The sequence below is a fragment of the Amphiprion ocellaris genome, chromosome 8 (assembly GCF_022539595.1).
Source record: "Amphiprion ocellaris isolate individual 3 ecotype Okinawa chromosome 8, ASM2253959v1, whole genome shotgun sequence".
NCBI classification, from domain to species: Eukaryota; Metazoa; Chordata; class Actinopteri; family Pomacentridae; genus Amphiprion; species Amphiprion ocellaris.
The window spans coordinates 12,029,072-12,055,602 of record NC_072773.1 but is presented as its reverse complement, the minus strand read 5'-3'; the positions used below and the strand labels follow the sequence as shown (position 1 = coordinate 12,055,602).

At 39.8% G+C, this 26,531-nt stretch overlaps 1 protein-coding gene across 1 annotated transcript in view; it reads left to right on the top strand.

The window, feature by feature from the left end:
- tafa5l (TAFA chemokine like family member 5, like) overlaps positions 1–24,989 on the top strand; it is a 48,455-nt gene extending 23,466 nt beyond the window's left edge. The window contains exons 3-5 of the mRNA XM_023268431.3: positions 5,862–5,989; positions 20,783–20,822; positions 23,656–24,989. Of these exons, the coding sequence (XP_023124199.1) occupies positions 5,862–5,989; positions 20,783–20,806 (152 nt within the window). The 3' untranslated portion in view covers positions 20,807–20,822; positions 23,656–24,989. The remainder of the gene's footprint in view (positions 1–5,861; positions 5,990–20,782; positions 20,823–23,655) is intronic.
- Positions 24,990–26,531: the final 1,542 nt, after the last annotated feature.

The following is a 26,531-nucleotide window of genomic DNA, read 5'->3' as shown; positions in this document are numbered from 1 at the left end:
GAAAGGTGCAATTAAACGCGTTAATTTATTTAACGCGTTATTTGCCCTGTAATTAATTAATCGAAATTAACGTGTTAAAGTCCCAGCCCTAATATTTTGCTTATGGGTGAATTTCTCTCCTCAAATACTCAACAGTATCTCTTCTCCTGGGCTGTTTTGAAGGTTTGCCACCCTAATGATCAAAGTGTTAACTGTGCCTTTATTACTCCGCCAAGGAACGTGGTGGAGTTATGTGATGATCGGGGTACATTTATCTGTCTGTCTGTCTGTCTGTTCGCAACATTACTCAAAAACAGACTAATGGATTTGGATGAAATTTTCAGGGAAGGTCGGATATGACACAAGTACTAACTGATTTTGGCAGTGATGCAGCTTACAGTCTGGATCCACGGATTTGTTAAAGATTTCTGCATCATTGCAAGATATCGGCACGGCATCACTGTAACTATGACAAGTGAACACTACAGCTGCCTGCTGATGATCATGTGATTGTGATCTTACTACAAATCGACCACTGTTGACTTATAGGGACTTACCCATCGGAAATGATACAAGGAACAATTGATTAAATTGTGGGGTTTTTTCTGAGTCCCATCAATTCCCGCCGCCCATTACATACTTAGATCACGTAATTCAGTATCCGTACATAACGTACACATGCATAATACATGGCTGTGCTTAGTGCAAATGTCACTTTGTTTGTGGGTACATCTATATTAAATGGACACATCCTATGTTGCCGTGATTTCTGATCATTAATAACTAATAGACAAATGCTGCATTTCTAAAAAAAAATGCTGCATTTCTGACGATGCCATATGGGGGAATGAGCAGCCTTGGTGGAGTACTGCGCTCTCTGAGTGCTTTTCTAGTTTGTTTATGCACATCAGATAATTAGTGAGAAAAATAGGAAACCAAAATACTATACCTGAGTTTCATATTGACATAGGCTCCATACTACAACAGCATTATAGAATTTCTGATATTAAATTATAGCTTTTGGTTCTTGTGTGCCACACCAAGATTTTCAGCATCCCCAACTTGCCACTCTTACGAGGAATTTCACCACAGGCACCAGGCACAGACACCACTATAGAAAAATTACAGCTTGCACAATAAGCACACATTTTATGATGAATGTGGATACATTTGAGGCTTGGTCGATGCCTGTGTCTAATGTTGGACTTCTCTGTTGTCATAATTAGAAGTGAAAGACTGTCGGACGTCTGGTAACAGGCAGGAGGACAGAGGGCTGAAAATCTGACCGCTGCAAGTTGATCTATGATTGAAGCTGAATCAACACCAGCCACAAAGCCTGTAAAAAACAGTGTTACAGTGTTTCTGGTGGCCAGCTAAGCTAGTTAGCTAATCTTGTTTGGTGCTTACTGTCGCAAAAGAAGCATCAGTATTAGCATCATTATTAAATTATGAATAGAGACATAATTAATTGTTGTAATTCATTTTCGACTTTATACAATGAATGCAGTGAATCTTTTGGTGTCTTCTTAGTGTGACGCTGACTGTAAAACTGTTTTTTGTTGTTGTTGCACCTCATCTAAATACATTTTAGATGAGCTGCCTGTGGCTTTAGTAAAAATTTGATGTTATTTTTACTCTACTGCAGTGGCAGAATTTTCTCAGATTAAGAATGTGTCTAGTTTACAAGGCACTGTTATGCCTCCTACCCTGCTCTGAGTCTCGTCTGGCAGTGCTGTGTTGTGCTGGGCAGGGCTTGGCACTACGCACAGGGGGACAGATGGTCTTACGTGTGATCTAGTTGGAGGTCCAGGGCAGCATCCCAGCAGGGACCCTGGCAACTGACAGGCCTGGCCCGACGTCCGCGGTCCCAAGGTGGGACTGCAACATTGACGGCAACAGGATGGGCCACCCAGGTGTCAGCCAGACAGAGAGAGACTCTCTCTCTCTCTTCCAAGCACCACAGCCAGCTGTTTCACTGCCACTACTGCTGCACACTGCCACCATCACAAACAGGCAAAAATTACACAACAGGCCTGAAATCATGTTCAAACACAACACAAAGCAGATACTTCCCATAATCGGACCATAATGCCAGGATAGGCCACATATTTCCAAGCCATTTACACCAATTGAGAGCTCCAACAGGCCAAGTTTATTATAACAGCAGCATGAAAAACATACTGTGGGGTGACATATAGCAGCAGATAGATAGTTCAGACAGCTTCTGCTCAGAAGCATAAAGTCTCCTCTGGATGCTATTGATGTGTGTGCATGGTTGTACTGTGTAAGCTTTTTAATGTGCCTACAATTGTGTGTGCCAGCATTTTGGAGAGATAGGTTTGATGGATGGAGACAGGCTGAAGCCAAACTGCAATGGTGCTGTATTGTTGCTGCTCATGTTATTCATGATGTCGTTGATGAGGTTATCACAGCAACACTCTCATCCCAACCACTGCTGTGGGACCATTCTATAGCTTTCGGCACAAGGAGTTTCATCAAGTCATCATAGATCAAGTCACACTGTCAGGGATGGCATTGGAAAAGTCACAAGGGCAAGTAATTGAAAGCCTGGATTCTGTAGCAGCAGCTGAAAGACGCATTTATTTTGGCCAACCTCCGCGACGCTGGGCTGGCTGGGCTGATGCAGTCCACGGTTAGTCAGCACTCCCGTCACTTTGCCAGCTCAGCTTTTATTCCATGCCCTGGAAATTGAGTTTCGCTGGCCTTGTAATGTACTCAAAACTACATCTGCAACTGACTGATAAATCTACGCTTTGTTGTGCCTGACGGATGGCTATGAAAATGAAAATTCGCCATGGCATGTTGCTGTGTCAGGAGGAGGAAGGTCACTTTAGGTTTCCTCCTTCTCTGCTCAGGGTGAAGCCACACTGACCATTTTGTCTCAGAATCTAGTTAACATTTTCTTAAGCTTGTTCTGTTCAGTGAGTTGACAGATTGTCTCGTTCCACCAGCTTCACGGCTGCATTGTGAGAGCAGACTAAAAAAAGTACAGCTCTTCTTCTCATGTCAACAATATCTACTATTTGCTGAGGGAGAATGGCTTTATATTTACAGAGCAGTAATTGTGTGTTTGTGTGTGTGCGCGCGCGTGTGTGTGTGTGTGTGGTTACATACAAGAGGGTGCTGTTCGGCCAGCTTGATAAATACCACAAGATGACAGATCTTTAATGCAGAGAAGCAGCAGGGGTCTGACACTCCAAAGACCAACCTCAGACTGTTAACAAGGCCTGGACCAGGAATACCTCTCAGCAAAATGTCACAAGGTCTTCCTTTCCACACCTCTTTATTCTTCCCCTTCTCCTGCTCGCTCTCCGTTCCGCCTTCAGCTCTCCTGTGGACATTCAACGAATTGTAGTTCCTCTCTTTCAATTTCCCAACCGTGTTACCTCGTTCCACAATGTGCTGCCCTGGGGGATCGTGGGTAGGCAAGAGCAGCAGCCCTGGCCAGGTCCGCAGAGAGCTGATAACCTTTCAGTGTTGCTTTAGCACGCTGTGTAAAGAACAATCAGCGCTTATCAGCCTCGACTGCAGGCGGATGCTAATTCAATGTCATGCAGTAAGACTGCAGTGGGAGAATGAGAGCATCACTTTCTTACACTCTGACAGCTTGACGTCTGCTGCCGACAAATAACTTTAAGAAGACTGCAGAAAGGCTTTTTATTGCCTTTCTGCTCTGTAATCCTCTCTCTCTAATCTATGTATTGAATTTTTACTGAAAATGTATTTCAGGTTTACAGAACCCTGCAGCCGTCATGATGTAGTATCACAACCGTATGAAGTACACAGTATAATTAATTCATCTTAAAAGAGCTTAACAGTAATGATATGAAAGAAAAAATTCTATATTTGCTATCTCCAAACACAAACACAAACTGCTAGCCTGCTGCTGGCACTCAGAGCATTCCTTACTAAATAAGCAGATCTCTGGTTTTACACATTACAGTGTGTTTACAGGTGCTGAGAATACAACTGCATATGTAAGAAGACTGTATATCATCTTTTGTTGCTTTAGCTGCGTGAAATTTGCTAAATGTCCTCAAGTAATGTCAGCTGAGTCATTGTCAGTTGAGGCTGAAGACAAGTTTAAAAGGAAAGAATGAAATCTGGAGTGTGCAGGAAGTGAGCTTAACAGATCGCTGGAACCCACTCGTCATCTGTGGTTGAGACTAGGGGCTACATACAGTTGTGTTTCAAATAATAGTATGTTTTTAAAAAATGAGTAAAGCTTAAAATCCTCATAAAAGCTTTTATTTCCACATACGCAAATGCATTGAGACCACTGCACATTCCATTCCAAATCAAAACATGAAGAAAACTTAATCAAATTTGTTATTACGTTACAGAAAGTGAAGAAAAAGGAATATTTGGCTGTTCAAAAAAATAGCAATGTCTGCATTTTTTTTTTTACAAACTGATTTACTGTATAAACTGAAAAAATCTTGAAGATTTGGCTTTCCTGCGAACCACTGATCTAATATTTAGCTGTATAACCACTGTTTCTGAGAACTGCTTCACATCTGTGTTGCATGGAGTCGTCCAACTTCTGGCACGTGTGAACAGGTGTTCCAGCCCAGGCTGGACTGCATTCCACAGTTCCTCTGCACTTCTTGGTTTTGCCTCAGAAGCAGCATTTTTGATGTCACCCTACAAGTTTTCTATTGAATTAAGGTCCGGGGATGGGGCTGGCCACTCTATAACGTTAATCTTGTTGGTCTGGAACCAAGATGCTGCTCGGTTATTGGCGTGTTTGGGGTTGTTGTTTTGTTGAGATGCCCATTTCAAGGGCATTTCCTCTTCGGCATAAGGCAATATGACCTCAAGTATTTTGATGTATTCAAACTAATCCATGATCACTGGTATGCGATAAATAGGCCTGACACCATAGTATGAGAAACAACCCCATATCAGTGATTTGTAGTGGGATCATGTGATCGTCAGCAGGCAGTTGACGTAGAATTTACTTGTTGTCATAGTTACAGTGACGCCGTGCCACTATCTTGCAGTGATACAGAAATCTTTAGTAAGTCCCTGGATCCAGACTATAAGCTGCATCAATGCCAAAATCTAATCAGTTATTCCTTGTGTCATTTCTGACCTTCCCTGAAAATTTCATCCAAATATGTTGGTCCATTTTTGAGTAATGTTGCTAACATACAGACAGACAGACAGACCATTTATTACTCCACCACATTCCGTGGCGGAGTAATAAAATGTGACATAAGCAGAAAACACAGAAATTGTTTTGGGTTCAGAGGGTCAACATGAATGAGGGGTATACCACCACAATTAAAAAAAACAAAAAAACAACAACAACAGCAAAAATATGCATACTGAAAAAAGCAGAATTAATGCCAGAGTTGTTGTACTGGATTGCACTAAATGCACAGGTGTTCCTAATAAAGCGCTTGTGTGTATTTGGTACATTGCCCATGGCAGCAGTTTAGCTTAAAGAAATGAAATCCATCAACATTATGGTGTAAAATTAGTTTTTAGTTATAATTGCCTTGGAAACCCTTTCAGGAGTACTAATTGGGACAAAATGTCAAAGGAAAAAGACATCTTTCTGTGCAGTTGCAGTGAAAGCTTGCATGAGCAAGTGAGTAATTTATGGTCCGCCAGCTGGTCTGTAAAGGTTACTACCACAGGCAATTCAGACATGCTAGTTCAACAAGAACCTCATTAAAACACTACAGGCTTTTAGACACTTCAGCACATGAGAATGCTTTCCTCTCTGGTGAGCATAAAAAGGACAGTTTTGCTTGTTCCAGGAACCCTCAACATTTTGAAGTCTTTCTCTGGCTTTGTGAATATGCGTGTTTCTCTAATTTGCTTCTTTGCCCTCACGTCTTTCCCCCTCGCAGCGCGAATCGTACGGAGCCGGCAGTGGTGTGAGATGGCTCCCTGCCTAGAGGGGGAGATCTGCAGCCTCCTGTTCAACCGATCCGGCTGGACCTGCACCAGGGGCAGTGGTCGCATCAAGACTGTCACGGTAATTCACAAGACATGACATTAACATATGCCATATGTACTTAACAGCATCACGCCTACATTTTCAGCAAGAGTGAATCCCACCAGCTGACAGTGTCTTGTGAAGCCGCAGCCCCGCAGCACATTTCAGTCAAACAGCAGGTCAGCATCCAGGTTTACAGGGCTTTCTCAATGCAGAATGGTGTATTTCTTTAGGTTGGTCAGGACATCTTATCTAATTAAACTATTTAAAATTATAGGTAAACATCTGCTTTGGAATATGCTTGCAATTGTTAACCAATATGGGACAGCTTAACAGCATATTTGTCTAACTCTGAAAAAAGAAGGAATTTGTTCAAACAAAACATGTTAAATATTTTTGGGAACAGATTTTTAAAATATCACTGTAGTGCTGGAAAAAATAGAACAGTCTATGACCTCCCCCTGACTTTGTTAAAGATGTAAATGAACACAAAACATGTTGAATATTTAAAACCCCCAATATGGTGTCATCTGGTCCTTTGTAGGTTCCTCTCACAGTGCAACTTGCATCCAATGCCCCAGAGCTGCCAGTGCAGCAGTGCTGACTGAGCACTGATTCATTCTCATTTGATTCAGCAGTGAAACAAACAATACACAGGAAGCTCAAAGCGTTCATACTTTCCCTTGTCAGTGTGGATGAAGGTTAACTTGATCTTTTAGTTTTATAGTAGCATAAAAGAAAAACACATTATAAATGTGCCATAAGTAAAAAGAAAACAAAAGAACTCATAGGAAAAAACAGCAATCACTCTTGAGGCACTACTGCTTACCTCAAGAGCAGCTGAGTCGCCATGGATACAGGTCTCACTGTTTGCTGTGTGCTTCACACTTGGAAACTTCACACCATGCAACTCTATGCTCAGTGGAAATGGAGCAGTTCTCTATTCTTCTATACCATCCAGTCTAGGTTTCTCACCAGGTGACCATCGCCTCCCAGTTATTTTTGGTGGTAGAGTGTTGATAGATAATCCATGTCCAAGAAGCACAGTTATACTCCCTCCACAGCTCCACCTAAATTGGAAAGTATTCCTAGCTAAATATCTCCATAGGGGTACAGAGGAACATTTCCAGCAACCATCACTCCTGTGTTCTAATGCTACATTGTGTTAGCTAATCATGTTGAAAGGCTAATTAATGATTAGAAAACCCTTGTGCAATTATGTTAGCACATGAATAAAAGTGTGAGTTTTCATGGAAAACATCAAATTTCCTGGGTGACCCCAAACTTTTGAACGGTAGTGTATGTGGTTTTGTTTTAGATGCCCAGGTGTGAGATGACCTGGAAGTACAGGACCGGTCAAAAGTTTAGACACACCTTCTCATTCAATGGTTTTTAATTACTTTCTACATTGTAGACTAATCCTGAAGACATCAAAACTATGAAAGAACACATATAGAATTATGTTTGTAAACCAAAAAGTGTTAAACAAAACAGAGTATGTTTTATATTTTAGATTCCTGAAAGTAGCCCCCTTTTGCTTTGATGACAGCTTGACACACTCTTGGCATTCTCTCAATCAGCCTTATTATTGGGAGATTGAGAGAGTTTCATGACAGCTAAAGTGACAATTGGCTCGCTGTATTTGTCACATACTTATTCAATTACATACATATTGAATGATAAGGTAGAACACAAGCATTTCAGAAGATGTATTGTACATTTGCTGGAGCCTCTTACTGTTTAATGAGATTGAAGGCTACAGCTTGTTTGCTGTATTTAATACTGTAGCGGGCAGAGGAGGCGGTCTCTCAGACTAGGCCACTTCTGAAATGTTAATGTTGAAAGCCTAATTGGTAAATGAGTAGTTTTGTGATTGTTATTTCATTTGTGTTTGAATTGTGATTATTGTGGATGGGCGAAGTTTTCTGTGTGTGTTTTCTGGGTTTTGCTAGCAATGGGCCACCATGAAAGAGACTTATGTAGCAGTTAATCAGTTAATGTCTTCTGGTCGGCATGTTTTTGTAGAAAGTCTAAGTCTACCTAGATCAGTATTTCAATAGCCAAGTAACCAATGTAATCATACACAGCAAACTTAACAGTCCATGGTTTTAAATGGCTTGACCAGCTCACAGAAAAATTATCACTGTGCTTATTTTTCTTTAGCAATAAATTGTTTACAGATTAAATGTGGCTCATTATCAGTTAAGAAAATTATTACAAAAATGGATCCCCACAGATTTTTTTTGTTGGTGATACATTACCTTATTGCCTGTACTATTGTTGTCTTTCCCGCCCAGCAAAATTGACATGGGACTTTTGTAATGTAGAGAATATATGTCCTCACAGACACTAGATTTTAAGATAGATACCAAAATGTTTTTAAATAACCTTTTCCGCCCTAACATAATATTAGCTGATATATCAGTCTGGCTGATTCACAGACCAGAGGATCGTTTTTAACGTAACGTACCTCGGTGTCAATAAAGTGAATAAGGTTGTTCACATAGCTGCAGACACACTGATATCTGCCTCAGGTATGAAGGTGTCAAAACAAGAAGGAAGACAAAAGAAAGAAGCAGAGTGAAGTAACTTACATAGACAGCACGAGTGAAGCAGCACAATACAGAATGAGGATGTCAGCAAGAGATGACAAGATGGACAGAGCAGGAGGGACCGCTGTCCTCGCCGTGAGGTACACAAAGCCAAAGGTCAACCTCCGACTGGGTCTGCTGATTTTCACTCTCTCTTATGTTTCTCACTTGATGTCTCTTCGTCTCTCCTCTGCCTCCCCCGTCCAGCAGCCCTGGGCAGCTGTGGCAGATTTCATGCACGCATTCCCACGATGGCGTGATGCATCCTGACAGCACATTTATAGTGTTTTGCTTTTATACATTTGCAGAAATGCACATTATGCATCCCACTGCATGTTCTTAATTAGCTGTTGCTGAGCAGATTTTATTCCAGAAGTTATTCTTAAATGAAGCTGGTGTTTTTTGTTTTTTGTTTTGTTTGTTTGTGTGTTTATTTTTGAGGGGTCAGGGATAGGGAGCATTTGGCAGTAGAAGAAAGAAGGTATCCACAAGTATTTGTTGTAAGACCTGAAAAATCTGGGTGGAAAGCACTTTCTGGAAGATAAATGAAAATGAGAAATCCACAAGGAGGATTGATCAGGCTGGTGCGTGGAGGGAAGGATGGGGAGAGAGAGGGAACAGGATGGGGGTCTTGGCTGCCGCTCGGCCACTGGCCAAACTCCGTCTGTCCACATCAGTGTGCAAGTATCAGTGAGAAGATCAGTGCAGAGAGGGGGTTTTAACTGCGAGAAAATCTGTTCTCAAATGACTATAAGCATATGACATACTGGCATTCAGCAAGACTGTGCAGGTTTCTGGAATCTAATTATGCCTGTGCTCGTTATTTATGCTGTGGTGCACAGGTTTAATGTAGGTGGAGTTAGCAGATAAGATAAAGTGAAAAATGTATCTGATAGCAGCATATTATGCAGAAAATCTTGTGTCTAACAAAACAGAATGTACTATTAATATCAATTTTATATCAGAGTGTAATAGCAATTTGTCACACCAAATCCAGTATCAAAACACATATCTGTAGTCCTTTCTAGTGAGCTTATCAAGTCTGTATAAATTCATTTTTTGTGAGGTAGCTACAGTTAAAAATACATTATTTAGCAGGTAATTCAGAATGATTAAGTGTTTATGCTTAAAACATTAATGCAATTTGACATGTTTAAAAATGTACCTGATACATACTTATGTATCTGTTTCCAGGGACTGGTCTCTGTTGTCATTGTCAATCTGAGTTGGTCATCCAAGCACACACGATATTTTATATTGAATTAATAAAAGCTGACTTACTGATAATATTGCCCAGGATTGAGCTCTTACAATGGAGATGTCAACCCGGACAGAAAGACATCGCAGTGAATATCGGACAGTAATTTGGTTTGTTCACTTTTTTCATGCTGCAGCACTGGGCAATAATAAAATCATGTCGCAGAGTTTCCATTCGTTTTTCTGTGATTTTTCAGGGCCCTTTTAGGATAACTTCTGTTTGGTTTTGAAGTCTCTGATTATCAGTACAAATTTTATCTAATTTTTATCAAATTTATAGAAATGTTATCATTTAAAGGCAGACTGCTAAGTGAAGGTTTCCTCCTCAGAAGAGGAAACTTTTTGCATGCTGGACACGAGCCACCCTCAGGCCAAAACACAAACTTTGCATATCAGAAATCCTCTAATCAAAAAGGCAGGTTACTGTTGATCTATTACAACACGGTCATGCTCCCATTAGGATCATTTCCTTTGGTTCTAACAGCCCCGTGGCCTTTCCTCTAGTGCCCTATTCATGACAACCTTGACACTATGAGGCCAGCAAGGTATAAGAATAGCAACATTAACAATATGTTTAATCATTTTCTCAATGCTTGATTAATATAAACTAGTAATGAAGAGAATATTTATAATTTTCAAACTTTCACCACTGACTGCTCTACTAGCTGAACATTACAAGTATGTGCAGCTTTCACAGACTGCTAGTTAAGGAAAAAATACACATTTAATCAATGTATAATTGCTACTGATTAAAAAGGAATCCACGGGTGACTTCTGTAATATGAACTCATCAAGTATTGTCTGGATACAGTCTCCAGCCATCTAGTGTTTTGACTGTCGTTTTGATGTCGTCACCTCTTTATTGTAATGCCAGACTCTTCTGTCTGCTTACCTTTGGTCACTGCTTAGCTCCAACATACAGACCAATCACTGACCGCTACTCTATTTACATACTGTCTCCTGCCTGCCTTATGACCATCTGCGTAAAATATTGTAGCCTGCCAACGTTCTGTGTCGACTTAGATTCCCAGACCCACTGTACACCAGAATACAAATGAAACAACCACCACAGCAATCTTTGTAACAAGACACTAAGTAATTTATTCAACATAGTACAATTAAAATATACATGGATATGAAAATGTAATATGTGTATAGATTCCTCAAGCTCAAGAGTGCCATTGTAAAATAATCCAGGCGTAATGTACAGCAGGTTTTACAAACAAAACTTCAAAGACAGTCATACAATGAAATGGTAACACCTAACTTTACCTCCTGTTTAGAATTGATAAGCACTTTATAAAAATATAATAAATGTTTTACAACACACTGCTGTAGTTATGTACACAGAAGGCTATTTTCAGTTATCAATGTCAAGTATTCAACAAGAAATCTAACTTCTTGTCAGATGCTTCTTGTTATTTTCTCCATAGCAAAATGCTAATACAATTAGTAACAAATGTATGCGAGAATCTCTCAATAAAAATTAAATTTTCTACTTCAGTCATATGACAAACCTGAAAACCCTGCCACAGAACTTTCAGTATCATTATTCTTCTTCAGAATCAGCTTAGAGTTCAAACATATATGGCTGTATTACTCCAATATTGTCTTCCTGAGAATTGTTTTACAGTGTTTGAACAGAGTCGTAGGTGAGCTGGCATGCGTGAGTTGCAGTGGCTTGCAGAGAGGTGGTTGGAGAAAGAAATGGTGACTTCTTAGCTCTGCATCTAAGACATTTTACTACAGGAAGAGATTATTTCATAGAAAACCTTTTAAAAATCTAATATAAATGGATTTTCAGGGGTTTAATCAATGACCAGAAACTTGAATGTTTTTATCTACTCACACCTAGGTTGTTGTCTGTGCATCTTTATACACATATTATTTATTTTAAAAATAGGATCACTAGCATATGAAAACCTTTAAAAGCTCGAATGAAACAGAAAATCTAACCCAAGTACAAATTTATGTGGAAGACTGTTCAGATTAGGGGCCATTATCAGCAGGGTGACGTCCGGGGGATTCGGAGGTACAGGTCTGTTCAAGAGCTCTTCAAAGTGCTCTGCCCATGTATGCAGTTGTCGCTCTGTTCCCAGGATGGTGTTTCCTTCCTTGTCCTTGACTGGTCACTCAGGCCTGCTGTACTTCCCTGACAGTTTCTTGGTGGTGTCGTACAGCTGTTTCCTGAAAATCTTGGTATTTCAGCTAAAAAATGGGCAGATACCAGTTTCAGATGCCAAAGATCATTCCTGGAAAGTTTCGACAGATTCTGAGATGGTCAAGCAACCACCTTTACTGAGTTGACATGGAATGACCCTTATGTAAGACCAATCAATCTGACACTGATGTCTTAACAAAACAGAAACTTTATATGTTGATTAAGTGATATACCAGCCTAAACTCATCACGCCCATATTAGACACATTTCCCTGCACCTGCAACTCTTTGTGAGCACAGCCTCCTGCCCCCCGCCTACCCTCCTGAGTGGGCAGCTCACGGTGGCACTGCCAGGTCACACACTTCAGCCTAACCTGCTAATGGAGTTTGCATATGCAGCCCGCTCCTCAATGCCAGCTAGCCATTAATATGAATCACTCTCTGGAGCCCCTCCACCCCCTTCCAAACAAGCTGGCAATTTGTCTTCACTAGCGAGCCGCTGAATGGTCTACATATGATATGCTCCGAGGTGGAGAGTGTAATTCAGGGGGGCTGGGGCAGGGCGGTACGAGGTTGGTTTCATAGACTTGACAAGGGTGTGTGTGTGTGTGTGAGTTTCTAGTTTCCACAAAAGCACAGTTGTGTGTTTGATGTGTGAACTTACGAAGGATGGAAATAGTCATCATGCGGAAAATTGACAAGACATACAGGCAGAATTTAGGACAGTAAAATGATTTTTCTCCTTTCAAGCAAGCAAGAGGGTTGTGAGATTGCATCACTTGCTCTCTGCTCACTCAGAGTGCTGTTAAAAGCATTTGAGCTCTAATATCAGCCCTTGCTAATGCCTTTCCTCTGCAAAATCATGGCCTCAAATTGAAACTATACATATCAGAAGCTCCTCTTCAATGCAGCTCAGGATCAGATTATTTTCCTAAATATTATGTTACAGGATTGAGGGAGCTAAAATTATGAAATGTAAGTACTTGAAACCCTGATTTGATTTTATTCAGACCGCGGTTTCAAATGCATTTCATCCCACAGACAATACTTGACAGTAGCTGGGAAAAAAATCTTCCTACACCCACACAACAAATGCCACTGTTCAGCTAGTGTGTAGCCTGGAGAGAAACAGAGCTGTTCTAGTTGGGCATTTTTTTTGCAAAACGAAGGAGAGTTGCAAAATGGGAAGCACTGACATACACACACTATATGACCCAGTAGGTCACAGAGGCTTGCATCATGTTTTTAGTGTTGTCTTTTTTCTGCTCTGGTGGCCTTCCTCCAGCTATGTGCTCTTTGTTCCAGCGTCAGCCAGGGCAAAAAGCTAGTGGAATGTGTGCAGTCCTGCCAGGGTTGCTGTAAACATGAAGACATCATAGCCAGTTAACACTGCAGGCTTTTTGAAAGGCTGCCATATGACAGATGTCTGGGTTTGTACAGGGGGAAAAAAGTAGAAGGTGTACCTCTATAGGAAATAAACTGAAAACAGGTGTTTGAATAAAACATTTATGATGAGAAAACTGCATTTATAAATGCAAATGTTCCTGTCCGGTAATGAAGGAGTTATGAATTTCTCACCTCTTTCATAAGAAGTGAGAAATTTCATGGACAGATGATGTAGTTCCACAGTGCCATTATGTAACACTTGCTAACACCTCAGTTATAAAGGCCTCAGTGTCTGCGACAAATGACCAGGCAGCCAAGTCATGTGTCGCCATGGTCACTGCTGTGCTGGAAGCCCATCTGACAAGAGACAGACTCCTAATGAGCTTACTTCAAAAGGCAGCGCAACAAACTCCCAAGCTCTGTCAGCAACACAACTGTTTGTCTGTGGCTTCTTGAAATGAATTGTTGATGAGTTGGTGAGGTTGGAGAGCTGTGGAGATGACAGAGCTCTGGTTGGCTTGATATCATTAGTGTAAAAGGATAAAGAAGGATATTGGTCATTTAAGAATTGGAGGACATCTGGGCTTCAAAATTTTTGAAAAATAAACCGTTTCTTTTACAATTTTCTGCTACATATTCATCAATAATAGGTAATAAACTGTCAAAGGCTTGATTGGCCCAGCTTACACATCAATGGTACCATTTTTATTCCATGTCTTATTTGTTGTTATCTGTGCTAACCCTACTCTAATCACAGAAACAGGGTTGCTAATCCATGCTAATGTTAGCTTTTTCTCAGGTGCAGAAGCTAGATATTTAGCTAACTGTTACTGCTGACCAAGAGGACAAACTTACTGATGGAAAAAAGTCAAAAGAATCTGTCTTGTCTTGATAATATGAGACAGAGTGAGTTTTACTTTTCCATCAACTGCAGCTCAACTTCTGTTGAGTGAGTTATTTCAAACTGTAGAAAAAGCATGTGGAATTTTTGCCCTACAGGCAACATCTTACACATGATAAATCTCATGATGAAGACCACCAGCAATGAGTTTATCCTGATGCATTTCATTCCTCTGAGCCATAGAGTTCCACTGTGATCCAAAAACTGTCACAAAACCTTTATTGAGCTGCAATTTTACACTGGCTGGCATATTCTTTTAATACTATGAATGCAGATACTGTACAGTGGCTCAATATCCTCACTAGATCACCAAAATTAAAGATAGTGCCCAAAATATGCACTGAGATGGGATTGCTAAACACTGCAACCAGCTACAGCTTGTGGCCAGGTGCCACCGGCAGGGTAAGGAAGTCAGAGAGTACTGAGAGATGGACTAACATTGGTGGTTTTCCATGATTTTTTAATTTATTTTTTTTTTAAACAATTTGGAAAATATAATGTAATGCAGGCTTTGTTAATTAAGAAAACATAAATATTTAAGACAATATATGTATTCTTGGTATTACTGTTATTCTTATTGTTGCATTATTCTTTCTATTAATTATGACAGAAATAACAACAACAATAATGATAATTATTATAACAATGTTGCTGCGACAGAAAGAAGTCTCTGTCTGTTCTTTGCGTATCTCAACAAATCAAATGGATGCACAGTGCCCTTTCTCATTGTCCTGAGCCTGTCCTTTGGCTGTCTGTGGTTGGGGCCTAAGTTGCCCATGTTGCTAGGCAACATCATCCAAAGCAAATGTATGATTTCACATTCTGATAAAAGTCAAACAAACTTTGGCAGAACAAGAAATAATAATAATAATAATGAGATGTTTCAATTATAGATTTTTTTAATATCCTTCTTCAATGAAACAGATGTCAGCAGTCACACAGTTCTCTTACCCGTTGCCCAAATGTAACATTGCCTTTGGGAACAAAAAGAATTGCATGTCGTATTTAAGCTTCTAAATTGCTAGTAATGATTTGTGTGCATCAAGCACAGAGTACTGTACTACAAGTGTTAGAAACAACGATAATACTGCTAAAAATGTTTTCAAAAGACAAGCAAATGCTAAAGCATGAATGCCGATGGCAGTGGCTCATGTTATCAGCCAATCTTTTATCTGTGAATGTGATTCCATTTTAAACGACACCTTTTCTCTTGATTCTACCAGATCTTTATCTAAACAGCTTATCCTGCTGAGAAAAAAATCTCTTGTTCAAAAAGTCTTTTAGTGCTCTTTTGGCTTTCACTTTTATTTGCAATTTCATTAGCATGTATGTAGCTTTGCACTTTAAGCCTTTTGCATAATTAGAGTGTATTTTTTAGGTTAAAATCATGTTTTTTGCTCTTTTGCAGCTGTTGTATTTCTTGCCTTTAGAATCTTTTGCACACTTGTTTGTATTTCCTGTGGGTTGCCATCTTTAGATAAAGGTGGTCTATGATGAAGAGACACCTTTCATTAAGTGCTACAGCGCTGTGACCAGCAGCATTAATTTAGCCAAAATAAATTGCATAATAAGAGAAGCAAAGTAGGTGGTTTCCTGAATAGTAACTCCTTGTGCCGAAGGCTCTGAAGGATATGCAGAGTAAAAATATGACCCGAGTAAGAGGATATGTGCTAAATGGTCTTGTTGCTATTACAGCAGAAAAACATTAACAAGAAAACTGGGACTTGAGGTCATTAGAGACATTTTTGCATCTTGAAAATACATTGAAAAACCAGGCCAGAACATTTTCAAATATTAGATATGCATGCAGTGCACCATGTCGTTCAATGCTCTGCTGGCTTTCAGTCTCATTCGAAGTTGAAATGATTAAATTCAGTTCACCAGCAAGTAAATTCCAACAACTGGGCGTAATTATTAAAATCTATTTCAGTAGTGTGTGATTGAAGGAAGCAGAGTTTTACATTCACTGAAGTTTTGTTTTTTGTAGCTGCCAAGATGAAGGCAAATCTGTAATTAACAGAAACTAATCTTTTAGTTTGCTGATAGTGGGATGAATTGAATGCACTATCATCCTTTCTTGGATAGATGCATCAGACTAAAGAGCAGGGGTTCAGTTTTTATGTTTTACTGGCCCACCGCCAGGCTTTCATACACATTCCAGTGTATGAACTGACAGTTCTCCCATCATTTTGTCTGACAGCCCCTCTCTGGATCCTCAGGGATAACACACTGTAGTCAGGCTGCTTTGCCTTTGGATGTACATTTATAAAATGAGGAATGTTTAAGCACATGCATGCACATGCACATAGTACACAGAGGTTACACTTGATAAGCAAATATTTCAGTATCATTTGCAGATGTTCTATTTATCAAGCAGAAAAGAAAAATGCTCTTCTTTGGGTTCTCCTCATCTGTTTGTCGGCTGCTGCGACAATGATCATCAGTCTTCAGGAGGTCTCGTGTGGAGTGATGCAGAAAATATATTAAAATAGGTTAGACTGATCGAGATGTTCAGAAAGACAAGAATCAGCTAATGCAGGCCCACCACTGCATTTCCCGGTTTCTCTTTCATAGGTGTGTGATTGTGCAAACGTACTGCATGGTGACATTTCAGCTCTGATGTTTCCTTTGGTATTCATTCACACGGTGTAAAAAAGCAGCACATTGTTTGTTGTTTTTGTTTCCTCTGGTACATGCCATTATCTATTAAAACAGTTCTTTTGTCAGTTTGACCTTGTCAGATGTATGTAGCCTCCCTCTCTGTGCAGTCTGAGACCCACAGTGAATGTGGTCCCTTTTGCTGTCACTTTCAGCACACTGTTCCCCGCTCTGCTATTTGAAGTTCTGTCATTGCCAGGCTTTGAACTGCCATTCGTGTCTTACCCTGCATGCTGGTTGTCTCCAGAGTTTTGTCTGGTGTGAAATTGTCAAAGCCAAAGGCCACATTTCAACACAGTTTTTGTAATAAGTAATGTAGAAAGCTTTCTATGCACTGGACACATTCAAGAATGTTCAGCAGCATCCTCTTTCGAAATTATGATGCTCCTGAACCCTTTGGATCTTTTGTCTTCGTATTTTTAATAAATTGTTCAGTGCTGCTGCCCCATAATACACCCAGCTACAAGCCAACATAGCTGTCCAATTAAAGGTGCTGCAATCATCCTAATAACGTAACCGCAGACCTGGTTCTGGTCCAGAAAGCAAATACATCCAACTGTTTGAATGTTGCTAATACTACAAACTATCAACTAGAAGTATTTTGTTGTTGCATCATAATATACCAGCAGTTATTTTTACAGCACGAGTTTTATTTGACAGCTCTAGTTAACAGTTACATTTCTTTTAGCTTAGCATTTTAGTTTCTTTACCTTCTGTTTGCATACTATTGTGTTTTAAAAATGTAAATGTTTGCCATTTCAAGCATCTTATGGCCCCCATTAATCAATGCACTCTTGAAACTTGTTTAATTTGTGTTATCCATCATGACAATTTATGCAGGCTTGATGTTCACTGCCATAATTGCATACCTGAAACCAGTTTCAAGACCCTCTTTGGCAGATTTTCATAGCATTAAAAAAAGAATTGTTTTAGACAGTGGTGGAAGAAGTACTCAGATCTTAATTAAAAGCAGCAATTTCTAAATGCTTAGTTATCTGTAAAAGTCCTACACCTTACATAAGTATGAAAGCATTATCCATAAAACACTTAAAGTATAAAAGCACATTTTTTCACTACATACCAAAATGGACTCTGCTCGACCTTGTTACACTGTTAGATTATTATTACTGAGGCTGATGTGATTTATTTACTGTATAACAATGTATTGTACGTTATATCATTTAATATATCATAATAGGTTTAGGATATGTGCTGTAAAGTAACTAGTAAGTAGAGTAGTCAGATAAATGTGGGGAAGTAAAAAGTGCAGTATTTCAAACTGAAATATAGTGGAGTATGTGTCAAAAGTAGCAGTAATTTGAAATACATACTAAGATGCTCAGGTAAAGTATAAAAGTCTACACCACTGCTTTTGGAACTAACAAAATCTGAAAAGTCAGTAAAGATGTGAAGTTTTCATGATCTCAAGTTAGAGCTGCACAGCAGTAACAGTTTTCCATCTCCACCTCTCATCTAATGAGCCCGGCTGCTCATCGTGACAGACCCACAGAGTTAGCAGTTCCCTCCAGATACGAGCATTTTGGAAAACTGTGTAGGTTTATTATTCAGTGCCGTGACTCAGGAACAGAGGGGGAGATTGTGACCATATTTCACATTCAGTCAGATATTGAACTGGTGACACTAATCTTGGGTACCCACCTTGAAACTTGGCTGATTGTATAGATCTTCTGTGCTGCCAGGTTGAAGATGCGTGTGATGCATCTATGATTTGGAAGTTGCAGCAGGCTCATACTCTGAGAATGATGCATCAGGGTCTTCACTAAGCTATAGTTTTGCTTGATAACGTAAAAGCAACAGCAGCTCCGGTGGCTGGTAATTACCGGGACTCCTTCGAGGCTCCACTAGATGAAACCCACTAAGTCCTGTGCAGAAGTCCACTTGTTAGGAGAGACACCTGGGGAAAGATTCTTAGTTACTGCAGTGATTGCACAGCTCCTGTCTCTGTAATGGCAGGGTGGGCTGCCAATGACAATTTTGCAGCTTGAAGTGCCACCAAATACGCAGTCTGTGCTTTGTTTCCCCTTGAGCGCTGAGCAAACGGGGTGTCTGCTGTACCTGCCGTGGCATTTCCTCTCACCTGAGGATTTTATTTCTGTAATTTGATGCATACTGTATCTGAAATATACTTTGATCCTGAAATATGCTGTGTTGATGATAAGGAAGGAAGTTAATTGAATCCCTTAATATTTTTGCCAGTCTTTATTGGCATGCTCTCAAAGATCCATGCTGTGCACCTCATTTGAACTGTGTAACTTTATCGTTTATGCACAGTGCTCAATGTTTACAAGTGAAGAAACGAGGCCACCCCAAGCTCAGAGACAGTCCAAATGTTTCAGTTTCATCGCAACGCACGCAATTAGCGGCTTGTCTATGTGATTTCTCTCTCTCTGTCTCCCTCCTTATCTGTGAATCTCCCTCATCTCTTGTGCCAGCAGGGGATGAATATATCTTCGATGTCCTTGGATTCCCGTCTTGTAAACACCATAGGCGGTGAGCACTGTTTACCGGTGTGCATGGCAGGCAAACAGCCGGCTCCATCCCTCGCACAATTCGTCCCGTGGGGCCAAACTCACCTTGTTACCCTTTTAATTAGTAGCAGCAGTTAATAGTGCTGGTCGCTCCTGCCGTCTCAGCACTCTGCTCCGACTTCAAGAATTGCTCCAATCAATAGCTAAGACTTGGACTGAGACAGAGAGACAAGGGAGAGGGAGTGAGTCTTATTGTGGGAGCAGCACAGGTACATTTATGAAGATCTGAGGAGTGAAATCAAACAACAAACTATTTTCTTTCAAAGAACCTTTGGGGTGGGCGTAACAGTAGCTATAGCTTCTCTTTTTTCATTGTATATTTGTAGGGATAACAAGATCCCTGGGTTTCTCATTCCCATCACTCAGTTCTTGTCTCCCTCGAAAATGAATGTAATCAAAAAGGTAAGGGTTTGCATGGCAGATTCTATTGTGCCCTTATAAGCTTTTATCCTTTGCAACTGCTCTCCACCGTGCTCATTTCTTTTCTTGTTTTGATTTAAAGATGCAGTGGAAGTACTTAGCATTTAGATGACATACTGCTGGGGAGGTGTGATGGATCAGCGCCTCTTCAGAGGACTGAATTTCTTCGACAGTGCCAGGGCCAGTCGGCCAGTCGGACAGACAGAACGACACGTCGTAGAACGACAGGCCGGGCGGACAGTGGAATACCAAGTCTGCCTTGCTGCTGCAGAAGACGCTGGCGCAGCCGAGAGGAGAGCAGCGGCTGCTGGGAATGCCAATTTGCTGCCCAGACCGCCGTCTCGCCTTGGCTCCTCTCATTGGCTAAACACATCATTAGCTTTCTGATTATGATTAGCCGAGTCATTATCTACACAAAAGTGGCTCATTCACCAATATTAAGAAGGCAAGGAAGCTGTTTTCCTCCTCTGGTCAAGGAGAAAACAGCATGCTGTTGTATCCTCCCTAAGATGAATGTGGGAGGCAAGAAGTGGCGTCGTCAAAGAAACAAAGTGGAACACTGTTTATCACCTTGCGAATGTGGTAAAATGTTCTGTGTGATGCTACTGATGCAAGCAAAGAGAGGTCTCTCACTTGTTAATGCAAATGATGGGGTGGCTATTACTCATTTTTTCTGGTCGAGGCGACAAGTGGCGTCCTCAGAGGTCATAAAAACTGGTAGAGAGCAAAATAACCTTCAGCTTCCTTTGTCTTGCCTTAGACATTATTGGAAGATGTGCCATATGTGCCTTTAAACTGACATATGCTGCTCTGCGTCCAAGACCGGTACGCTGAGGGATGGTTGAATACAATGTTAGAGAAGCCTGGCCTTCTGTTGCTTCAGTGCTGACCTTCTACTTTTCTTTTCCAGCCTTTGCCCAAGGAGCCATCGTAGGATGCAGAGGGAAACGGCAAGTACAGTTTTTTTTTTAATGATGTGTTTTTTTCTGCAGATTTGCATGCAGAATCCTGGTTCATTTCTCTTCAACATGCAACCAGAGATACTTTCATTGATGGATCTTGTAAAATGCAGACATAACTTTTTAAGGAAACAGCAAACAAAAAAAAAGCCATGGTTTAAACTTTGAGTTGTCTGAAGGTTTAGTGTAGCTCAGACCTGGAATAAATCATTCATTAGTGTCAGGAATTAAATTGGAAGTTTTCAAATGTAGAGCAATGGAGGCAGAGGCTACTTCATGTTTCCGGGTTTTCATTTAGGACAAGATAGAAAATGTATGAGAAGAGAAGAGATAACAAAAAAGTCTTTATAATACCCTGATAACAGTCAAGATGTTTGGTTGCCACCCATAAATTTCTCCAAGTATCCACTTAGTCAAAGCCAAAAGCAAATGTCTGAGTTTCCTGCCAGGTTAACTTCACCTCCCTAAACATTTTTCTTTTCTCTAAAATACAAGGAAATGTACTGAAGATTGAACTGGATTTCTCTCCCGAGAACATTGACTGAGTATCTGAGAAGCTTTTATATTCTGCAAAACCACAGGCATTTGGAATCTGCATGCTTTATGTCTCCTAGCCAATATTCTAAGATTGATTTTACCTCTTCCACCGAGAAAACAAAATGAATCACGCACAATTACCAAGGACAGGGAGAAAAGGGGAATTGAGGGCGTCATAAATATTTATTTGCCAGCGCTGGGAATTTGTGCAATTCTGTGTGGATTTGCCAACTCATATTTAAGTGTCTGAATGATTTATATGGGCAGTCCTGGGGTGTCACATTTGTCCACTGTCACCCTGAATCATTTATGTAATAGCATTTATGGATTTATCCATATAACATATTCATGGCAGAATTCTATTATCATTCAAATGGTTTTCCCGATCAAATGATTGGCTAAATTAAGTCATTAACTGCAGAATTTCACTGGAGGTGAAATGTATTCCATATGGAAGGGGAGAGCTTAGTGTGTGCATTTATAGAGCATGCCTTTACAGAACTCCTCGTTGAATTATTTTTTTGCCTTTCAGACAACAAATACATAACAATGTTGAAGTCACCCCTTTTTGTCAATCTGACAATGCTAAACAAACGGTAGCAATTGTGTTGCTTAGAACAGCGGTGATTTTTTTTAAAAAGTAATTATACTCAGGCAGAAAGGTGTTTCCTGTTCTGTCACAGGCTTCAATAGTAATGGATTTCAAAACATATTCTGCTCAAATTAGTGACCTGTGAATCCACTAATACATTTCTCGTCAGTCTCATTATTTTTGAGGTAGAATTAACAATGCAAAAGGTGAAATGTGCCGAAAGCAGAATCCTGCTGCTTGTTTTATAATGTCAGCCTGAGCACAAGCAAGCATAGAATGACAAGACATTCATCTGGGTCTCTCATTTACTTCTTAATTTGCTCACATCCTGTATAGAAAGTGTTCTGCTGGAGCTGGCATGGATGAAAATTGCAAATACAGTGGAGGAGGGCAGAGCTGCTGGTCTGAATATTGCTGTTGCTATAATTTTTGATTTTTGTTTTTCTTGCTCTGTGCCATAAGGGGTAAATAAGAAGAATGTCCTCATTTGAACTGGTACATTTAATGTCTTTTGGTTTAGTAAAGTGGTTTAATTTCTGATTTATAAAGTCAGTGAGGAATCACTGGTTGGATCTGACACAAAGGCTGATGCTGTTGATACTCAGGTAGACAATAATTTCCCACAAAAAAAGGAAAAAGAAAAAAATTCCCTTTCAAACGTCAGGGGACACAGCTTCACTAATTTACTGAAGTGAAAGGGCCTTTTATTACAGCCACTGTATGATAGAAAAGAAGACTATTCTTAACAGTGACCTCTAACCCTATCCTCTGCATTCTCTTCTCTCACACCAACTAACTTCATGTCGTCTTTCACTACATCCATAAACCTCCTCTTTGGTCTTCCTCTAGGTCTCCAGCCTGGCAGTTCAAACCTCAGCATCCTTCTACCGATATATTCGCTGTCCCTCCTCTGTACATGTCCAAACCAGTCAGGCCTCTCTGGCTTTATCTCCAAAACATCTAACATGCGTTGTCCCTCTGATGTACTCATTACTCCTGATCCTATCCATCCTGGTCACTCCCAAAGAGAATCTCAACATTTTAAGCTCTCTTAAAAGGAATGCTAACTTTAAAAGCATCTACAAAACAACACCATGTATCAGAGATGAATCAGAAATTCTACCAACGTAAAGAAGATGGTCCTTGAGCTACTCATCTGTTACATGACATTCTGTAGGAAAGCTTAACCAAATCTGAGCTTTAAATTGTGATATTTCATCAAAGACCACTTCAATCTAGATATCTCATTAAAAAATTCCCCCCAAATAAGCCAGATTCTGTAAAAACTGACAGTTCTGCTCTCCTCTGCACAACTACGAAACTACGAGTGACTCAGCTGTGACCAACATGTCACGTGGCAAAAATTCAGGGACTTTTCACCTGAACTGCAGGCTGCAGACAAGTATGGAAACAAATTAAAAATGTAAATAGTAAAGTATTCATATTATGTAAAGCTACCATTTTTCCAGTATTAGTAGCACCTGTAGGCACAAGGACAAATGTGCAGTGAAAAATGAGCCGACAGTGATCAAAAATGTGTCAAGCACAAAAAATGGATAGCAACTGCTTGGTCATCAGAGGGTTTAAGCATTAGGCAACATGTAAAATTGTCACATTTCTGCAATAATGTGTATGGCTAAAAGTGGCTTAACTCAATTTGAATCTTACCTTTGTTTTTTCTCTCCTCTAATGCAGGTTTATTGACACCCATGTTACAAAACGAACTGAGGCAAATCACTTCTCCCATACATTGTGTCCATTCACCAACAAGACTATCAAACTTCACACCAGGCCAGACTTTCAAATTTAAAAAATATCCAGAGATTCTTCATTTACTGCAACAAGAGACCGTTGGCAGGTACTTCTGAAAACTTTGAGAAGCTTCAAGGGAGCAGCATGGAACACCATCAGCACTGAACTTTGACCACAGCCAAATTCATCAACATATCACAGAACAAGATCTCTGTGAGGAACAGTCACCAACAGAGCAGGCAGTGGAATATTCATCCAAGGACTTGACCTTTAGTATTTTTGATTTTTCTTCTCCACTGCCCAGTCTGCAGGGGATAGCTCCTTGAAGATTTTTTTTGTACCTTTGTGGCTTGATTTGGACTTGTCAGAACGTCTTTCAGAAGTCATCCCCTTCATCTTCTTGACTATCACCGCTATGAGGCCATCCAAGGTTATATCCCAGCCAAGTTTCTGTAATGAAAGTTTGCTGCTGAAGAATTGTGACTTTACTGAGGCTGAGCCAGGCCATATTGTCCATTGGGTTCTAGCCTTTACTACGTTTCTCTCATTTGGCTGGGTGAAACTTTACAGGGCTGTAGCTGCCAAAATCTCTGCATATACATGAAGGACACACTAGAGATTGCATGAAAGTCACAGAAGAGATGACAGAGATGAGTTGACTGTCTTTAACCAGTGAATGAACATTGTGTTGGTGAAATGTGGACATTTTGGATGACTTAGCTTATATATTATCTTTTTTATGTGGTGCCAACATAGACTAGAGGAGTAGTTTTTGTCAATGAACCTCACACATCTTGTACACACCACTGGGAGCATTTAGTAGATGTGGACCTCCGACTCATTTTACTGTTTTTTTGTTCAGTGTGTGTGCACGTGCGTGTGTGTGTGTGTGTGTGTGTGTGTGTGTGTGTGTGTGTGTGTGTGTGTGTGTGCATCTCTCCATGTGTGAATGTGTGCGTAGGCTTTTTCCGTATGTCCGAGTGTCTGTGCACATCCAGAGATACACTGTGAAATAAGTCATATCCAGTGCATTATTCATACTCTTGTATGTTTTTGGGACATGTCCAAACCAGATATTGCAATCTGGCGAAAAGAAACATTTGGGATTTTACAGATGTTGGATCTCATTTGAATCCTGGGTTTATCTTTACTTTCTTGTCTTTTCTTTAGTACATAGAGATATTTATATGGGGAAAATATGATGAAAACTGGGGAGACGTGATATAAGTTAAATTCTGTAAGTAAAATCAATTCATGTGATTAAATGTATTTCAGAATTGTTGTCTAAATTGACTATATTTTGATATGAAATGTTTTGGCCAGCTAGCTAAATATATATATATATATATATATATATATATATATATATATATATATATATATATATATATATATATATATATATATATATGTATATATATATATATATATAATATACAACATTGTATATGTATATGTAAACTGTGCTTAACAAATTTATTAGACCACTAACCAATTTGCCACCGCTGCCCTAAATTAATAGCATTGCCAATTATCAAAATATTTTTTTCATTTTTCTGTAATGGTTAATCAACCAGTATGTGCAAGCTCTTTAATCAAAATGACATCTTTAATGTTAAAATATAATTATTGTTGTTATCTATACATTTTCAAATTTACTGCTTTATAAAAACAAAGCGGAAAAAATAGGACAGCATACTATTGTTTTTTGTTTGAGATGCTAAATTACAGTTGTTTACTTGCATTTCTGAACAGAAAAAAATGTTTTAGTGGTTATATGTTATTATTGATTATTTTCTCAGAGAATTCCATTGTGTTGGCTCAAATTTGGGTATAAAAATGTGAATTCAGTTTGAAATTCATCACTCCTGTTCAAAATGGTGAAGCATACTGAACAATTTGAGAAAGACAGAGTCTGAATTAAAGCACTTCATGATGCTGGATGGTCTTTGAGACAAATAGGGCAAGACACAAAGTGGTCTAACACTGTGGTCAAGTACCCCTTGGACTGGATTGTAGAGGCTGGTACTTACAAAATGCACCAAAGAAGAGGCCAAAAATGAAAGCTAAAAGAAGCAGATGTCAGGCACCTCAAGATTTGAAGTACTAGAAACAGAAGGAAGACCACTGCTGATCTTCAGGTGGAGATTAATGCTTCTAGATGAGAATCTGAGAAAGTCTCTAGAATGACCATAAGCAGACGACTGAAGGAACAAGACTTACAGGGAAGAATAACTGCTAAGAAGCCATTATTGAGGCCTGCAAACTTCCAAAAACACCTAAAGTTTGCCAGGGAGCACAAACACTGGACTGTAGCAGACTGGAAGAAGGTACTCTGGATGGACAAGTCAGCATCGCTGTGTTTGCAGAAAATCTGGAGAATATTTTGACGCTAGATGCATTGCACCCACAGTGAAACATAGTGAACATTCTTTTATGGTATGGGGTTCCATTTGTGGAAATGGCATGGGCAAATTAGGTAAAACGAATGGTATCATGAACAGGAAGGTCTACCACAACATTTTAGTGCATCACGGAATCCCTTCTGGATTGAACCTGATTGGCCATGGGTTCATATACCAAGAAGACAATGATCCCAAGCCGACTTCAAAGCTGTGCAGAGACTACTGGACCAAGAAAAAGTAATCTGATGTACTGGAACTGATGAACTGGCCAAGTCCAGATTTGAATCCTGTTGAACAGATCTGAGATTCATTAAATTCAAAAACAAATTGCACCAAAGTTTCATCCAAAGCAAGTCTCTGGGAACAGCTAAAAACTAAAGACAGTCCAAAAGTCCATAAAAACAATGGAAGCAA